Raw genomic sequence first — 18,051 nt, 5'->3', positions numbered from 1 at the left:
TATCTCATATGCATTCTGTGAAGAGAAGCATTTGGTACTTTCTGAAATCATCTTTGAACAGTTAATCCACATTAGCTAAGAATGATGACTCATGCTGGCAGGCCCCAGTTAAAATTCTACCAGAATCCAGCTTAACATCTCAGCTCATTAGCATGAGAAACTGAGTTTGATTAAGGTGAACGACCCTGCCAAAATAATGAAGGCAACCTTTTAATTCACTATCCGCTTTGATAGGTTTTGGTTTCAGAAACACAGAGACCTAGGAGTAGTTAAGAGAAAGGAAAGGGAAAGAAACCTCTCGTGCAAGCACTGAGTCATTACTGACTCTTGGAGGGACGCCAGCTTTCGCTGACGTTTTCTTGGCAGGCCTTATAGCGGGGTGGTTTGCCGTTGCCTTCCCCGGCCATTATTACCTTTCCCCCAGCTAGCTGGGTACTCCTTTTACTGACCTCAGGAGGATGGAAGGCTGAGTCGACCCGAGCCGGCTGCCTGAAACCAGCTTCCGCTGGGATCGAACTCAGGCCGTGGGGAGAGTTTCGGCTGCAGAAACTGCTGCTTTACTGCTCTGTGCCACATGAGTTAAGAGAACAAGTGTGTAAACTTCAACTTCCAATAGAAATGACAATATTTTTATTACTCAATTTATGTAAAGGTGCTGCATGCTAAATGGCAGTAAAATTATACAAAAACAAAAGGAGGAGACACAGGTCAGAAAAAGGGAGAAACGCATTCTCAGGATGCAAAAAACCCTGAGGAAGGCCTTTCATGCAAAAGGTCCCAGGTTCAATCCCTGGCTTCTCCATATAGGGTTAAGAAGGCCCAAAGTCACCCAATGAGCTTCATGGCTGAAGAGGGACTAGAATCTGGATCCCCTGAGTCCCAGTCCAACACTGTAGCCACTACGCCACACTGGTTCTTTTTGTGGTGTAACACCCTATGATCCACTCCCTCGCTACTGCAGAGGAATTCTGTCCCAGATCCACAGCAAAAGCAGTGGATCTGGAAGCAGAACATTCCACTGAGTCAAATAATGTTGCCTTTCAATAAGGAGATTTTTTTTTTACCAGGCTGACACACACAAGGAGAAAGGTGGCCATTTGGTTGCTTGTCTTTGGAGAGCATCGTAGGCCTCAGCTGATGTGACAGAATCATTTCGTTCAATTTCTGCTGCAGCACCAGATAGTCCTCTGATAATTTTGAGATCTGGGGGGAAATACATAGAAAGAACAAAGCCATGTTCAAAGTCAAATCAAAGGGGGGAAACCAGCATGGAAGGAGAATGCAGGCCGATTCCTTTTGCTGCAGGGCATTCTGCTTGCATAGCTATCTTAAGAACCTTGAGAAACTCTTATGCTACACTGACATGACAGGCTTTGCCAGGTCATGCTGCCTTTTACTGATTCAGGAATTTCCTGACAATTGAGCATGTTTTAAGTAGGGCTGCTTTCTGGATGTTGGTGTGGATGTATTTTCGTAGGCTCAGTTTCTGAGGGTTTTCTGCATAGTTTTTTGATGTGGTGCCAGTGACTGATGTGACTAACAGAATAATTGTGAGCTTTTCCTGTTGCCATAGTTCTTTAACTTCTATGGCTGGTGGTGTATATGTTGTTGTTGTTGCATTTATTTCAATTCTAAAATTGTGTGATTCATTTTCAGTGGATCATCATTTAATGCAAACTGCACTTGCAGCGTATTTCATAAGCAGCGAGCAATAGAAGCACATCTACTCCCTAAGCTCCTTACCTGCCTGGAGAAAGCTGCCAGGTCAGACCTTTCCTTCTCTGGCCCATCTTTCAGAACCTCCTTTGGGTCCTCAGCCAGAGCACCGGAGCTTTGCCTCCCTTTTGTTGCTGTTTTAGACCCAGGAGTTTGAGTGTGGCCTCCTCCACTTTTCAGCTCGCCATGGCCTCTCTCTTGGCTTTCACAAGGTAATTTCCCTTCTTTTCTGAGCTGTCCCCGTTTCCGGTACCCTCGGTAATTACTCTGGATGACTAACGCCGCCTTCTCTTTGTCTGACAAGGCTGGCTTGCTGGCATCAATATGTTTCTGAGAGCCTCTTGTGGAGCCTTTCCTTAGACTTGCTTTGTTTTCACTGGGAATTAGCTGGCCCTGTTTCAGAGACCCTCTTTCCAGGTGACTCTCACAGGGAACAAAGGGAGCTTGGTTTTTCTCATCTGTACTACTTCTTTCCTGAAGGCTGTGCAGGTGAAGTTCATTTGCTTTTTTGATAGATGCTTTCTTAGACAAGCGGCTGGAAGTGGCCTGCCTTTTGTCTTCCTCTGGAGGCTTTTGTTTCACGGAAGAGCTTCCTCCCCGGGAAAGCATCTGTTTGTTCCCCTCCGGTATCTTTTGATCCAGGTAGGAAACATTCAGAGAAAGAGCAGCAGCTGTATCTTTTTGGCCCATACCAGCTTCTACTTCCGGCACTGTGTTTCGAACAGAGTTTTTGGCCAATTGGGGGGGTTGCATTGAAGCTGAGGCATGCTCCACCGTTTTCTTGCCACACTGTTCCTTCATCCTTTTACGCTCTCTGTAGCCCCGGTAGTTGCTCTGAAGGATAACTGCAGCTTCCTCTTCAGTTGCAGGAGAAGAGTTCTCTAAAACAGCTGCATCACCCTCCACCTCTCGAGGTGAGCTCTGCGCAATATCTTCACCTCCCATTGTCTTGCACTGCTCTTTCACCCTTTTACGTTCTCTGTAGCCCCTGAAGGTGCTCTGAAGAATAACAGCAGCTTCCTCTTCTGAATGAGGAAGGGACTTCTTCACAGCAGCTGGACCACCCTCAGCTTCTGGGGGCGAGCTCTGTGCAACATCTGCACCTCCCATTTTCTTGCACTGCTCCTTGACCTTTTTACGTTCTCTGTAACCCCGGTAGTTACTCTGAAGGACAACAGCAGCTTCCTCTTCAGTACGAGGAGAGTTTTGTCCAACAACTGCACCACCTTCAACCTTTGGAATTTGTCCACATTTTCCCTCTTCCCTTGGACTAGCTGCCGTCTCAGCTTGTTCCTTCTTGAGAACCGATTCTCTGAAACAGACATATTTAGGAGATATTACAGGAGACAGATATTGTAACCTTACAAGAGCCCTCAGGGCAATGCTGATACATTAAAATGTCAATATGATAAAAAAAAAATTAAAAAATGAAAACAATAGAAAAGGGTTTTCTTGGTTTTTGTTTTGCTTACAGCAGGATCTGAAAAATGAAGTCATATACTTTTGCATAGCAGTATTCTTCAGTATCTCTAAGAGCAGCCAGTTTAGATTGTTTACTCACAAAATCACTCATAGATTTTATTGGCATTCTGTTTTTTAAAAGAATAATACGGTGTTTTATTATTTTTATATCTTTTTTATTTTTTAATCTCTTATTGTTCACTACTCTGGAATCTGTTTAGATGTGGAGCGGTATATAAAGGTTGCAAATAAATAAATAAATAAATAAATCACTCAAGTCAGTGCAGTTGAGCTGAAGTCAAGGGGTCTAAGCTAAATTTTGTACTAGGGTACTTGCTTAAGTTATTATTATTTGTTTGGAATGGTTTGAAGAGTTTTAGGATTGGCTTTTGATGGGAGAATGGAGTGGGCGGGGGTGGGCGAATGCTTCCCTGTTGTTTGAGCAGTCATGTTCTACCTAGTGATAGTCTTCGACCATAGCTAGACAATTTTCCCATCTCACTTGCAGCTACCAACTCCTGTGTTGTTGGGACAGTACCATGAATTCTCAGATCCATTAACACTCCTCCAAGAATCCATCCTTTAACAAACTCTCAACATCCTCACATATCCCCTTTCTCCACATTGTGTCCTACCAGTTCCCTATGATGCTCTCCCTATATAAAATTCAACTCATCCTTCTCTTAGATCCGTACCCAGTGCTTTCTTGAAGGTCTTGTGAGAGCTGACAGGGTTGGGCTGAGGCATCTGAATGCCAATACCAGAAGTGGTCCTGACCCAGGAAGAATACGTGTCTTATAGCCAATCAGAGGGCCACGTTGGATGCCAGTCAGAGTCTGAGAACATTGTGAGCCAAAGGATAGTATTTTGAATGGTGACAAGGAATTATACATTCTGCAACCTCCTGGATAGTTGTGAAAATGAAGCATCTTCCTAGAGGAGGGTTGGTCAACTTGTGGTCCCCAAATGTTTTGGATTACAACTCCCATCAGCTCACCCTCTCCAGCATACCCAGTGGTGAGGGACCATGGGAGTTGTAGGCCAAAATATCTCGAGGGCCACAAGTTACTCACCCCTGTCCTAGAGACATAAAGGCTGCAATCTAATCCACATGTAGGGGTAAGTCCCATTGAAATCAGTGGGACTTAGTTCTGAGTAAACCTATGCATAGCTGTGGGCTGCAGCTCTAAGCCACAGGGAGTAACAGCAGCTGATGTGCTTCAGTGAATTGTCCCCCAGGCTGAGGGCTAACTAAGGACACTATTTTCTTGGTCCTATTTTTCCCTGTGTTGAACTCTTAATATTTGGATAATAACAAACCTTGACCTTTTAAAATATATTTGGTTTCCTACCATATGGAGTCAGGAATCCAATATATAGACTTATAGCCATCAATCCCATTTTTTTTTCAAATCAGATGTGGAGTAAAAGTTAACTATGTTTTTTTATTTATTTGCCTTCAGTACTTTTAATGGAAATCACACAACCTTCCATGAAATGTCTACTGGAAAAATGGGGAGGTTAATATGATGAGCTATCTCTCACCCTGTCTGCATGGAAGACTGCAGTTTGTCATGGTCTAGGATATATTGCTACTTTCTGGCTATATTTTATGGCTGAAGGAGATGGCATTTAATGGAACAATCATAATAACAAAACAAACAGTACCTTTTTCTTTTGAAACTTCTTCTCTTCTTGTATCCCCTGTAGTGAGACTGAATTGTTGCTGCTGCTTTATTTGCATCGTTTATTTCTTTAATTTTCTTTCTGATTAAGTATCCTCTTGCAACTGACATAAATTTCAATAAGAATAACAGAATACAACCTTTTAAATAGTTGTCATAAACCAATGGTATTAAATAGCCACATTATGGACTGAGGGTGAGTTTACACAATCAAATAACTGTTTAGGTTTCTTTCCAAGAACTGTATTCCAGATGGGTTGGATTCCACATGGGTGAGAATTCATCCAACCTCTGAAATGGAAGAGTCCATTTTATGAGAAGGTCCTCTCATGTAATTGCTTATTTGTCTGAAATGTGTTCATTCCCCCTTCTACAGAATTGGAATGGTTTGTCCCACCCGCTAGGTCCACTGGTTTGGCCTACACATGCAGCAGAGTGAGGTGGTCAAAACTTGCAGTGGAAGACAAGAGATGGGGATTGCTCCCCATATAAATATTCTCCCCCATATAAAAATATATATTTCTTTAAATATAATGACTATTACTATATTTTCTTTATGGCTCTGGCCTGGCCGTAACACATTAAACCAGCCTTCCCCAACCTGGTGCCTTCCAGATCGCTTGGACTACAACTACCATCAGCCCCAGCCAGTATGGCCCATGGTTAGGAATGATGGGAATTGTAGTTCAAAATATCTGGAGCTCCTCAGCTATTGGACGGTATAAAAATGTAATAAATAAATAAATAAATAAATGGTTGCATTAAACAAGAACAGAAACTGCTGATGACTTTCCCCTAATTCAGATACATAACCACGCATAACCATGGTGTAGACGTGCCCTCAATAAATGCTTAAGGAAATTAAATATCAATCCTTACCAGCCTGAAGTCTCATAATGCATATTTCCATTTTGTATGTATTCTTTGCACTTGTGTACTCCTTGCGAATAACATATCCCCTGTAAGCTAAAGACAAATGGTGATAACTTTGTAAGTAAGCAGTTACAATATTTTTTCCTGCTAAACTACTGCTGCATGCCCAGTGGAGGGAAAACAATAAAGAAGGCATAGCCTTTAGGATAAAAGATATAAATGAGATCTTATGCTGGATTCCAAGCTCATGACAAGAAAGCACAAATTCATTCAACCCAACAGAAAATATAGTTTTCCATGCTAGAAATTCAGGACCAAATTATTAAAATTATTCCACTGGTGCAAGATCCACTCACTTTAATAGGGACTAAACTTCAAGTCTGCTTAATGGAGCAAATTGCCATTCATTATATTAAAAGCATGATAAATAGCTTTAAGCCCAAGTAGGAAGATTCTCATCATGTTGACCAAAAATTCTTCTTGTTGTTGCTCTGCTGACCGCTTAATTAGACTCATCACCTTGGATCATTCCTATTTTACATTAGTGTTGGTTTATTGGGCATCATTGCCAAACATCTGTCTTAGCAGAAACAATGCCAATAGTCAAGTACTGGGCATTCGTTGGTTGGGAAATTCTACCTTTTAGAAGTGTATGACCAGATAATAGTTTCAACCATAATAAAAAGAGAACTGATGTAAAGCACTCATTTTAAAGAGGCAAGTGTCAGATATGAATCCTCCAAAGTTGAGGCTGGGCAAAGAAAAGGCAGAGTTAGGCAGAGTACATTATTATACTGGTGACTTTGAATTTTTGAAAGGGGTTGAAAATATCACCTGACCTTCCCCAGCCTATTGGTGTAAAGAGGTTTCCCTGACAGGTGTGACTGATCAATCTGTAATCCACTCCTTTGACCACAGGCTGAATCTTCACGTGATATTTCCCATGCCACAAGTTCAAGATTCATCGGATTAGACTCTTAATACCGGCTATGTTTTAGCTATTTATATTTATATTACAATCTATATCCCGCCTTGCTAGGCAAAGTGCCAGCTCAAGATGGCTTACAGGACCATAAAATGAACCGAGACAACAAAACAATGCTATAAGATATAACCAAGCAAAAAGCCAAGAATAAAAACAGCAGAGCCATCTCCTATTTTGCATCTGATTGTCTTATTTCATGTCCACACACGCACACACCATAAACTGAATTTGCACATAATTACGTGTATTAATTCAAACTATTACCTGATTGTATTTTAATTGCACTTTCTTCTCTTTTCTCCTTTAGCTTTTTGTATCTCTTTGAACCAAGCCACCCTCTTATATATGCTTGAATCAAAACAATCCTGTTGATTGTCTCCTTTCTCATCAAGTTTAGCTGCTCCACATGGTAGTACTTGAGAAATACCTTTTTAAACAAGAGAAAGGGGTGGGGGGAGAATGCATTTTATAGAATGAAGAATGAAGATTACATCACCAATATTGGAGTTTCCACACTTAAAAATAAAAGTCTGAGCAGGAGATGCCCCTGGTAGATTGTGCCCAGTATGTGAAAACACTACCTTAGTTTTCCCCAGGATCCAGTTATCAAGCTGGGCTTTTTCCAAGATGGCAGCACATGTTTCAGGGCTTACAGGGGGGTTGTCGCTTGATTTGTAACAAAGGAGATAGTATCTAAGAGAGAGAGAGAAAGAAATAAAGAAGCTCACGATCCTTTAGCACTGCATTTACATAAAACATTTAGTGCTGATCAGTTAACTTTTATCTGATTTTTTGTACGAATTGAAGTGTAATGCTGTCACAGCTGTCGGGAATTCGTACGCATGACATTTAGACACCAAGCTAAAAGGCACGGCAGCACAGAAAAGCAGCTGAGATAAAAATTGCCACAAAGCTTCCAAGTCTTTAACGGCACAATCCTATGCATGTTAGACAGAAAAAAACTCTGCAAATAATATTAAAAAACAAACAAACCATTTCAGGAATGCTGGGAGTTGTAGGTCTTTGTTCTGCCTAAACATGTACAAGATTGGAATTTAATTTATTCAAGCTGAACTACACATTCAGAAAAACCATTTGGTACAGCCGTCTTTGGACTGTACCCTTTCAGAACGTAGGTGAAGAATGACAGGTTTGAATGCTCGACATCAAAACAAAAACACTGCATATCTAGAAAATGGGCCTGTTCAGACAACACGCTAAGCTATGGTGAGGCCGCTAACCCTTTTCAGCAAATGGTTACTGAGCGTGTTTAAACCATGGTTATGCAGCCGCCATGGTTAGGAATAGTTCACAAGACATGCATAGTCATGGTTCACACGACACACTAAGCCATAATGTTTAGCTCAAAGTGCTTAACCACCGTGGCTTAGCGTGTCATCTGAACAGGGTCAATGTGTAATAAAATGCATTGCTCTTTAAGGAGCCACAGTGCTGCTTAATCATACCAGACCAAAGAGGAAGTTTTAGATGTAGGTAGAATTCACACATACAATGCTTCAGCTGCCTTTTGAACTGGTACTTTTATTGAATATACAGATTGGTTTTTTACTGCAATCTATACAAACTTAAAATGTCCCAAACATTTTGTTGTTTTTCGGTCAATTGACTCTTGCAATCTTAAAAACTGTAAAATACGTACAACAGAATAATATTTTTTTAAAAAAACCATTTCAGCAGAATTGAATGTTAACAATATCATACAGGCATGTTCTCAAGGACACCCACTTAAAATCACCAGAGAACAGCAATCTATATAGATATAAATATAGAATTCTAATACGACAGACATTTGCATTACCCAAAATATAATACTTCTCAGTGGAGTCAGTTGTCAAATATATATTAATCAGCTGGCACTTGTCAAATGTACAATAATTCAGTATAGAAAAATCACTTTAGAAAAATTCTGTTGCACATGTTTGTGTGCAACAGAACCAACTTTGGTACCAAACTGAGAATGGGAGAAAAAGTCCGTTATGGACTGGGCCTGCCAAAACAGCACTTGTAAAGGGCATACCGCTCAATGAAGTTGGCGAAAAGAATACGATGGGAATAACCCTGCCTCCGGATCCGGGCCGTTTCCAGAATTCCAGTGTAACGCAGTTGCACCAGCACTTTTTCTTTGTCATACTTGTTTGCCTGTCGATCATTGTTTGGCTTAATGCAACGGACAAAGTGAGGTTGGCCAACCACCATTTTAGATAATAAATCCATTAGTGAGTACTGAAAGGAAATACAGGAAGAAACATTTGAAAGTTTTATCTATCTATAATTCCTTCCTTGCGAGTAAGACCTTTGAAAATGTTGTATTATTGCAAATCTATTTGAATTTTTGCACCGATCTAATGAGATTGTGGGCCTGCCTAAAGTTTGTGTTGGAAATTGCACAATATTGGAGGTATTTGAAAAGGCATCTGATTTAAAATGTGTGCACAGACCATATATAGGATGTAGAAACTACTCTAGTTCCTGTATAGTCATGTTGAATGCAGTGACCTGTTCTACTGATAGTAGGAAAAATAGTTCTTTATTGTCACACACTAACATTGACAATACTGAAACGATACCAGAATGAAAAGGGGCAAATGTCTAAGCTTTAGCTAGTAATATATTATAAAACCAAAGCTGGTGAAAATATTAATTAAAATGTCCTCTACATTTGGATGAAAGCATTTTTTCAAAAAGGAGATTTGGCAAGATTTCTGAATTGGTGGAGTCCGTATATGAAATTAAAATTATTAATCTCTACATTGGGGAATGCTAGAATACTAGGAAACTCTTGCTTACATTTCTGTAATGTGATGTATCTTGCCTTGAAAAGTATGTAGACATGAGAAAAATACAGGGGCATTGTATTTGAGAGATTCTTTAAATCATACAAAATGAGATCCTTCGATTTCTGCTAGGTATCCCTCCCATTATCCTTCTGTTTGACTCCAGGTTGAATATAGGGGTTCATTTCAATATGATAAGGGCAAATAATTCCATTATTAGTCACTGACTTAAACTGCAGTTTATGGATAATTCTAGACACCATAAGTAAGGGTTTGCTGCCTTGGGAGCCCTAGTGGTAGAAGATGCAGGATATAAATTTACCAAACAACAACATAATGTTAGAAGAGGCTTCTTCAAATAAGTTGTTCATAAGCTCTTACTTATTTTATAAGCTCTTACTTATTCAGAGTGATGGAGCTTATTAATTTTCTTGAGTTTTCTGACAGATAAAGTTGTAAATCCTAGGCTGAAATGCCTTCTTAAACGATACTGACATTTGTAAAGGTAAATGTTGTAAATTGCTGTGGCGATTCTTAACAACCTCCTGGAAGTGGTTCTTGTAGCGTACAACCCACATTTCCTATTGAACATTGTGATGTGTTTTGGTTCGCTCCCAAATGGTCACTTTTAAAAAATGGTTCTTGGTTGCGTACACTTATGCTCAGACCTATATAAATCATATTATGGCCTTTAATGTTCAGCATTGTCAATGCTATTCTGTCACGGCTTAAAATGATACATTGAAAACAACACCTATTGTGTCCCCCCTGCCAATTCCGCACCATTAATGAGCAGGTGGAAATGTAATTGCCTATTGGCATGAAATTGTTAATGGTAGTTGTGGCATCAAACGATGTTCTGACAGGTGTTCTGCAGAGTGGCTCTAATGGAGATTCTTATTCAAAACAGAGAAGCTAATTGTGCAAAGCATCAGGTCGACTCAAAGGAAAATAACAGCAATAATGTAAGACTGCTTGATAGTGCATTATTCAAATGTAAATTTCAAAACCATCTTAATGCGTGCCTTGAATGAAGAATTACATTTTCAGGAGGCACCATAGAACTAAAATGCTATCAATGACATAACAATGAACTCCAGCTAGCTTGGACAATGTGATCGATCAAAGATTTGGCAGGAACACTTTTAAGTGACATTATGAACGTGAAACACAATTAACTAAACACAGCTGAACTTCTTTCTGTCCCCAAGGATTTCTGCAATTCATATAAAGTAGGGTCTGTTCAACCAACATCACCAAAAATATTGTATTTTGCTTGTGGCAGTGAAGCCTCTGATTCCCAACTGGCTAAGCTGGTATAGCGGTGCAATTTGTCTAGTTGATCAGGGATGTAAACAGCTTTCAGTCTAGCTCTTGTGAGGGAAGGGAAAGTTGTCAGCATGGCTGGGATTGAAATATCACACAGGGGCATGGTAGCCATTGAAAAGAGCACAGACACCTGCCCATGGCTTTCTCCTTTGCTAGAATATGGTGTTTATTTGACATTTCCAACACAGAAACGGTTACATCTTGCAATGTTAAGGAGATGTTAGCTCAGCTGGGCCTGTCAGAAGGTCCCAGGTTCAATCCCTGGCAAGGTCAGGAAAGACCACTGCCTGAGACTTTATAAAGACAGGTTCCGCAGTCAGAGGAGACAATACAAAGCTAGAGAAGCCAATTCTCTGACTCAGTATCGGTCAGCTACTCATGTTCATATGCCTGAGAGCAGCTCATGGCATACTCAGCATCCTTTCATTCTTTTAATTAAAAATGGGGCAGTTCAGTCAACAGCTAAGCCATGGTTAGGCTGCTAACCCTTTTGCAGCAAGTGGTTAGTGAGCATCTTTAAACTGTGGTTATGTAGACACCATGGTTAGGAATGGTTCGCATGACACACTAAGCCAGAATGTTTCACTCAAAAATCTTATCCCTCATAATTTAGCGTGTTGTCTGAACAGAACCATTGTTTTAGGGCACAGTGCTGAGAGAACAAGCATCAAGGAAGGTGGCTGCAGTTACTACCATCTAAATTGACCTGAACCTGTATAGGCAGAGGGCACCAAGATTTGGTAGCCTTAAAATAGGGTGTCTTTTCCTCAAGCCCGACATCCTTTAGAACAGAGGTGAGTAACCCTGCAGCCCTCAGACTAATTTTATGCAGCCCTCTGTGTGTGATGAGTTCAGACCTTTGGCAAGGTTATTTGTCTCTTCCCTGGCAACCTGCTGGGAAGGTGGTGAGGGAGAGAGAAAGGGGTGGCAGAAGAGAGGGAAAAGAGAGTGGCACAAAGAGAAAAGGGATGACTGATCCACTTTTGGCTCTGACCCTGCCCTCCACTGGCTTCAGCCCCAGCTATTTCTGACATTTGGCCCTTGAGAGATTACCCATGAGGGAATGCAACCCTCAACAGAAGAAGAAAAGACTGCCCACCCTGCTTTAGAAGTTTTAAAAGACCCCTAAAAGCATTCAAATTCTAAGTTAAATATTTTATCCCTAAGAACTGGAGTTGGCAAACTTTTGAGCCCATTTGGAAATTTGAGAAACTATCCTGGGCACAAACATAAAATGGCTGCCATGGCTGGGTGGGCATGGCTATTCACAAAGGATAAGTAACCAGCCCAGAGGCATTCATGGGAAATTGTTGGCAGCAGCTAGACGATCCCACTTGGCTTTGGAGCGATCCCAGCTGCCAATAACAAAATATAAAAACATTTTAAAAATGAAAATGGGGAGGGGGGTTAGTTAGGGCATATCAGTGGGTACCAAGGAAGGCGTTTGGGGCACGTTGGCATCCGTGGGCATGTTGCCTATCCCTGACTAAGAAGAAGAATAGTTGCATTCAGAGAGATGCAGGGCGGAGGAATCAGTAAATGGATTACTACCAATGTATAAATAAAACTTGTTAAAAAAACAACAGCTAAGGCCTTACTCTGAAATATGAAGCAACAGTCTGCGTTTTCATATTGGTTGTTTCTCTCGGATGATGCGTAGAATCCTCCAGCTCATTCTATATGTACCAAGAAATAAAATGGGATTTCTTATCTGTACAGCATCTGATGCTTATTCCACCTGCTCAGCAAAGTGTCCTTTTAAAGAACACAATTAATGAATGAAACACACTCATTCTAAGCTGCAAATGCTATTGAGGAATCACTAGGGAAGTCAGAGATTGTTACACTAGTTACATTACAATACGGTATCACACTGTACACACACAAAGACAGACACATACTGGACACGGTTTGATAACTGAACATACAGATATTTGTCACAGATGACATCAGAAAGAAAAATGGCTTATCGAGATTTCTCTATTTTTTTGCAAATAGCAGGATTTAACAAATAATAATAATAATAATAATAATAATAATAATAATAATGATGATGATGCTGTTATTATGGTTGTTTTTAACAGAGCCTGACAAAACTCCACAATTAGAATCATTGTGGTTTCTCTTTTCAAATTAACATACCAATCTAGAACACATTTACTTGAAAGTAAGACGCTTGTGAATTCAATGGAATATACCTACAAGTAAGTATGCTTAGCGCTGAAAGCTACAGATAGTGACAGTCGAGAATTAATTGAGTTTTTCCCTGAAGGAGTTATAAAACTATAGTCAGAAAGAAGGGAAATGCAGGTTTTTACCTCACGGAAGGAATACGAATTGCACAACACAAAGATATCCAGCTAAACAGAAAAGAAAATAGGAGAGAGGGAGAGAAATCGAGGAAGGGGTTACTTGCTTACTTTTTTAGTAACAATAACAATATTCCCTTTGTCTACTTTAATAGGTGGGTTAGATAGCTGCCATGGGTTCCTTACCTTCATTTGGCTGATTGTTTTCTGTGGGGTCCATGTCTGGTAGTTTATTGCACTCTTGCTTTTAGTGTGTGCCAAATTACCTAAGAGAAGACAAAAAACAACACCCAGCTAAAAAGGGCCACTTTCCCTGGGCGGTATCCAACTTTGTCTTTCTGCTAGCACAAATGATGTTGCGGTTGTGGAAACTAGGTTTTGAACAATGCGCAAGAGGAGAATCCAACTAAAGTTACGATTGCACAAGCATAGATGTATAAGCAGTTGTGCATTATGCTTGGGCAACCCGTTGTATAACTGGTTCTACATTACACTTGTGCAACCCATGCTTGCACAACTAATTGCCCAATTGTAATGCTCAATTGCTTTCACAATGGAAAGATTCGGCAGACCTCTGCTAGCACTATTTGAGTTTGCAGAATGACAACACTGGATACTGCCCCCAGTTAGGCAAGTGGCCACCCAGGGTTTGCCACTAAGTTTACATTGTAATTGGTATTGCAACCAACCATCAATTCCTGGTGAGTGTACCTATGTTATATACGTGCTTGCCAGCATCACTATTTACATTCTTAAGTGCACAATCCTATGGAGATAGTTGGCACCCTCCAAAGTCGGAGGCTGTTGAGGATCCACTGCAGGGAGACCAGAGCATGGAGGCAATCCTCGCCTTCATGCTCTGGCCGTGCTGCATTTTTGCTAGATGGGCAATTTTGCCCATCTAACTATGGTGTTTCGCAGTAGGAGGGAAGGGGGCTGTGGCACACATAGGCCCCAGTCTCCTGGGACCACCCCCTTTCCCCACATTTCATTTCTAAGTGCGGAGACATAGCTGGCATGGAGAGAACTGCGCTGGCTACAAGGGGGAGAGGGCAGGGAGTGTTGCTTCTGGGCTTCAAGGTTGCAGTCCTGTCTCTGACCTCAGATCCCAGAAACTGAACAATGTTATGTCTCCACAGATGCTGTCTAGGGAGCATAGGATTGCTCTTTAAGTGTACTTCTAAAACATCTCAACTTTATGAAATTTCTCCATCACATAAAATCATTCACTGGCCTCCTTTTGAGTGAAAGGGTTCCTGGAGTTTGAATGGAGGAAAGTTATCTGAAACAACATGCAGAAGGAAAGGCTGAAGAATGGGGAACTGTTGCGGTCTCCTGAGACAGTAGAAAAGGCTTTTGCACAGTATTTTTCTGTGTGGAGCATAACGCCTTGCAATTCACTCAGTGCAGTGTGGACTTGCAGGGCCTAGCCCAGTTACTATTCAATATGTGGGGGATTCGAGGTACCAAAATAAAGCAATTGAACCAGAGTTTAAAAGCTCCCTAACTTAAAAGGATTCTAAACCCAAGGGCCTTCCATAAAGCAGCTTCCTCATTATTATTCCAGAAGTAGCATCAAAATGTAATTTAAATATAAATTAATCTTAAAATTGGGCCCTTGGAAAAAGCAAAATTAATTATAGGCTGGTTACTGAAATAACTGGCAAATGCAATACTGAAACAACTGACAAAGGTCCTTATGCACTGAAGACAAATCATATTTTTCAAATGGTTTTCATACTATATTTAGATCAGCAGAAAGTTGATCTAAATATACGTTGCTTGTGCATTCTAGAAATGTATCACACATTGAACATGCTTAGAAAGCAGGGGGTGCAAACTGAGGCCTAAGAGAATGCTCAGCTTCTTTCTGTTAAGGCCCTTTTTTCCCATCACTAGGCCTGATATCCCCTGAAGGATACAGCTGCACAGGAGTTTGGGCACAGGGTCGCCATCTTACATTATTTTACTGGATATTAAGCAAACAGAGCTTTTTGCACCATGCTAGGAAATGCTTCACCTGCTCCATTTCTGCATCTCAGACGGCAGCAAAATGTTAACAGTTTAAAGGCAGATGAATAAGGCTAATAAAAAGAAGTGGCGATCTCATGGACTGTTTTTCTACAGGGCTCTTTCAATTCAAGCAGAGGGGTGGGGAGGTTTAATATACCTCTCTAGCATCCAGTATTAAATGAGTATGCATCCTTGAACATTCCTCAGAGAAGGGCTGTGGCTCAGTGGTGAAGCATCTGCTTGGCAAGCGAAATGTCCCCAGGTTCAATTCCCGGCATCTCCACATAGGGCTGAGAAAAATTGCTACCTGAAACCTTGGCGAGCCACTGCTGGTCAGTGTAAACTAGACTTCCCCAACCAGTGTAAACTAGACTTCCCCAACCATCATCCCAAACCATTGGCCATCCTGGCTGGGGCTGATGGGAATAGCAATCCAACAGATCCGGAAAACACCAAGATGGGGAAGGCTGGCGTAGACTGAGCTAAATGCACCAATGGTTTGACTTAGAATAAGACTGCTTTCTCTGTTCCTGTCCTCTGAAATGTGTAAGGCTGCGACGGCAGAGGCAATGGAAAGGGTTCATTGAGGGTAGTACGTCTGAAAAGCACTACTACAGCGCCGGTTCTGGGATGAGGACAACACACCAGCCGCATACCCTTCATTCTGCTACTCCTTTCCTATGGTGGTCAATAACTGGGGTGTTTGCCTGTTCTGGATGGGGTTGCATTTCCCTCTAAAGGAGCAGGTCCGTAGTTTGGAGGTGCTCCTGGATCCATCTTTTGTCACTGGAGGCCCAGGTGGCCTCGGTGGCCTGGAGGGTCCATTACCAACTTCGGTTGATACACCAACTACACCCAATTCCTGGATAGGGATAGCCTAGCCACGGTCATCTATGCACCAGTAACCTCACAATTAGACAACTTTAACATGCTCTGTGCCGGGTTACCCATGTGCATGGTTTGGAAGCTGTAGCTGGCTATGCTCACTGGGACACCTACCTATACTCACATAAAACCTGTGTTAAAAAAACCCTGCACTGGCTGCTTATTAGCTAATGAGCCATGTCTAAGGTAATGTTATTGACTTATAGGGCCATAAACAACTTGGGACCAGGATACCTAGCAGACTGCCTTCTCTTATATACACCCAAGCGACATTTATGAACTTCAGAAGACATCTTGATGGTCATTCCAAAACGAACGAAATGTTGCCATGAAGGACCTCGACCACAGGGTTTCTCTGTTTTATCTCCCACCCTCTGGAAAACCCTCCCTCGTGAGGTTTGGGAGGCGAAAAATGTCTTTAAACATCTCCTGAAAACACATCTTTTCACACGCAGGTTTTCCCTGGGCTGTAACTTATTTTGGTTTGGTATGGTATTTTTTTTTAACTTTTAAAGCTTTATATTACGTTTGATGTGCTGTATTTTATGGTTTTATTTGTGAACTGCCCAGAGAGCCTCAGCTATTGGTCAGTATAAAAATGTAATAAATAAATAAATAGAATAATATGGCAGATACTTGCTTCCCTCTAGATCCAAGGTAAGGGGAGGGGGAAAGACAATAATTCAATGGTCATCTCGGAGGCAGGCAGTAATACATACCAGACCTGACAAACCCAGCAGGACTACTGTAAAACGTATTACCTGTTTTTGTAAGAGGGTGGATTACCAGCTGTCGAGTCAGATAGTTTTCTGAGGATCGCAAGAGCAGCACAATGTCGGCTGGTAAAGTGTCTCTGTTTTTGGCTAAGAAGCCACTTGCATTATAAAGAACCTGTTTTTAAAAAAGGGCAGTGAAAGTTACACAACATTTCTTCCATATGTTTACTGCTTATCAAATGCTTTTTGCTTTTATGCATTAGCAAATTCTTCTTCTTGTAACCATATACTTCCCCTCCCATAAAAACTTTAAATGAGTATGACTGAGCTGTTAGTGAATAAAAAGAAAGTTGTAAGAGAGTTAGAAAAAGGAGTCAATTTGAAGTTTCCAGCTTCAAAATCTTAATACTATGTTCTAGCAACTGCATTGCTTGTGAAAGCCTTAAAAAAGTATGTCATGACTGTTTGTTTTTTATGATACTAGAGGAAGTATATTTGGAAGGGGATAAATGAGTATTATGGAGCAATTAACTTTAATTATTCCAAGTATCACTAAATCTTTGGACTTTTGCAATGTATTATCATTAGTTAGGTCTGACCCATATTGTTAGAAAGTAATATTATTAGTTAGAAGAATTATTCAATTCTTTTACCTTCCCTGCGTAATGGTAAATCCCAAATGTCAAGTCTATTCTTTTTGGTCTCCAGAAATACTTAGATTTAAGATTGTCTTCAAACTTTTCTGTAAGGGAAACACACTGATAAATGTACTGATTTCTTCTTACTAGAAGCATGCATTCTTTATGGAAACGGTTGCTTCTTCCCACCCATTCTTTCTCAGTCTGCAAACGTGCAAACATATACAGATGGTTCATAAAAACATTAACATTTCCACCAGATGATGGGTTTCTGAAGGAAACTGACTTTGCAAAGGATGCTCTCAATCGCCCACTGCTTTGGGTAAAGTGGAGCAACACAGATCCATGCAGTGGATGCTAGCGGCTCCAGTTTCAGAGGGGTGGTGATTCCATGCTGGGTTTTAGTTCGAACCAGCCAGAGCTCCAAAGGTGTTATCCAAGGTGCTGAAACCCATCCCCAAAATGCAGTGGATCCATGTTAACAACTGCTGAAGTGCCCCCTAATTAGCCTTCAGAGCCTCTTGGGGTTCCTCCTGGGGGAGGAGGACCTAAGGTGTGGCTGATGGGGATCACTCAAAGCCAGGGATTTGGCTAACAACATGAGGAGCAGCTGCTGTCGGAAGGAAGCGTGGAGCATTGTGCCTCT

At 41.1% G+C, this 18,051-nt stretch overlaps 1 protein-coding gene across 1 annotated transcript in view; it reads right to left on the bottom strand.

Moving 5' to 3' along the window:
• Nucleotides 1-18,051, bottom strand: part of MYO3A (myosin IIIA) — a 112,027-nt gene that overhangs the window by 20,594 nt on the left and 73,382 nt on the right. The window contains exons 20-31 of the mRNA XM_063127856.1: nt 17,421-17,509; nt 16,813-16,942; nt 13,340-13,419; nt 13,163-13,204; nt 12,443-12,520; nt 8,759-8,964; nt 7,302-7,413; nt 6,985-7,147; nt 5,742-5,828; nt 4,846-4,966; nt 1,744-3,028; nt 1,065-1,203 (exon numbers count right to left, since the gene is read on the bottom strand). Coding sequence (XP_062983926.1) covers nt 1,065-1,203; nt 1,744-3,028; nt 4,846-4,966; nt 5,742-5,828; nt 6,985-7,147; nt 7,302-7,413; nt 8,759-8,964; nt 12,443-12,520; nt 13,163-13,204; nt 13,340-13,419; nt 16,813-16,942; nt 17,421-17,509 — 2,532 coding nt within the window. The remainder of the gene's footprint in view (nt 1-1,064; nt 1,204-1,743; nt 3,029-4,845; nt 4,967-5,741; nt 5,829-6,984; nt 7,148-7,301; nt 7,414-8,758; nt 8,965-12,442; nt 12,521-13,162; nt 13,205-13,339; nt 13,420-16,812; nt 16,943-17,420; nt 17,510-18,051) is intronic.

The sequence above is a fragment of the Elgaria multicarinata genome, chromosome 1 (assembly GCF_023053635.1).
Source record: "Elgaria multicarinata webbii isolate HBS135686 ecotype San Diego chromosome 1, rElgMul1.1.pri, whole genome shotgun sequence".
Classification (NCBI taxonomy): Eukaryota; Metazoa; Chordata; class Lepidosauria; order Squamata; family Anguidae; genus Elgaria; species Elgaria multicarinata.
The sequence above is the reverse complement of the archived record's forward strand: the minus strand, read 5'-3'. Positions and strand labels throughout refer to the sequence as shown.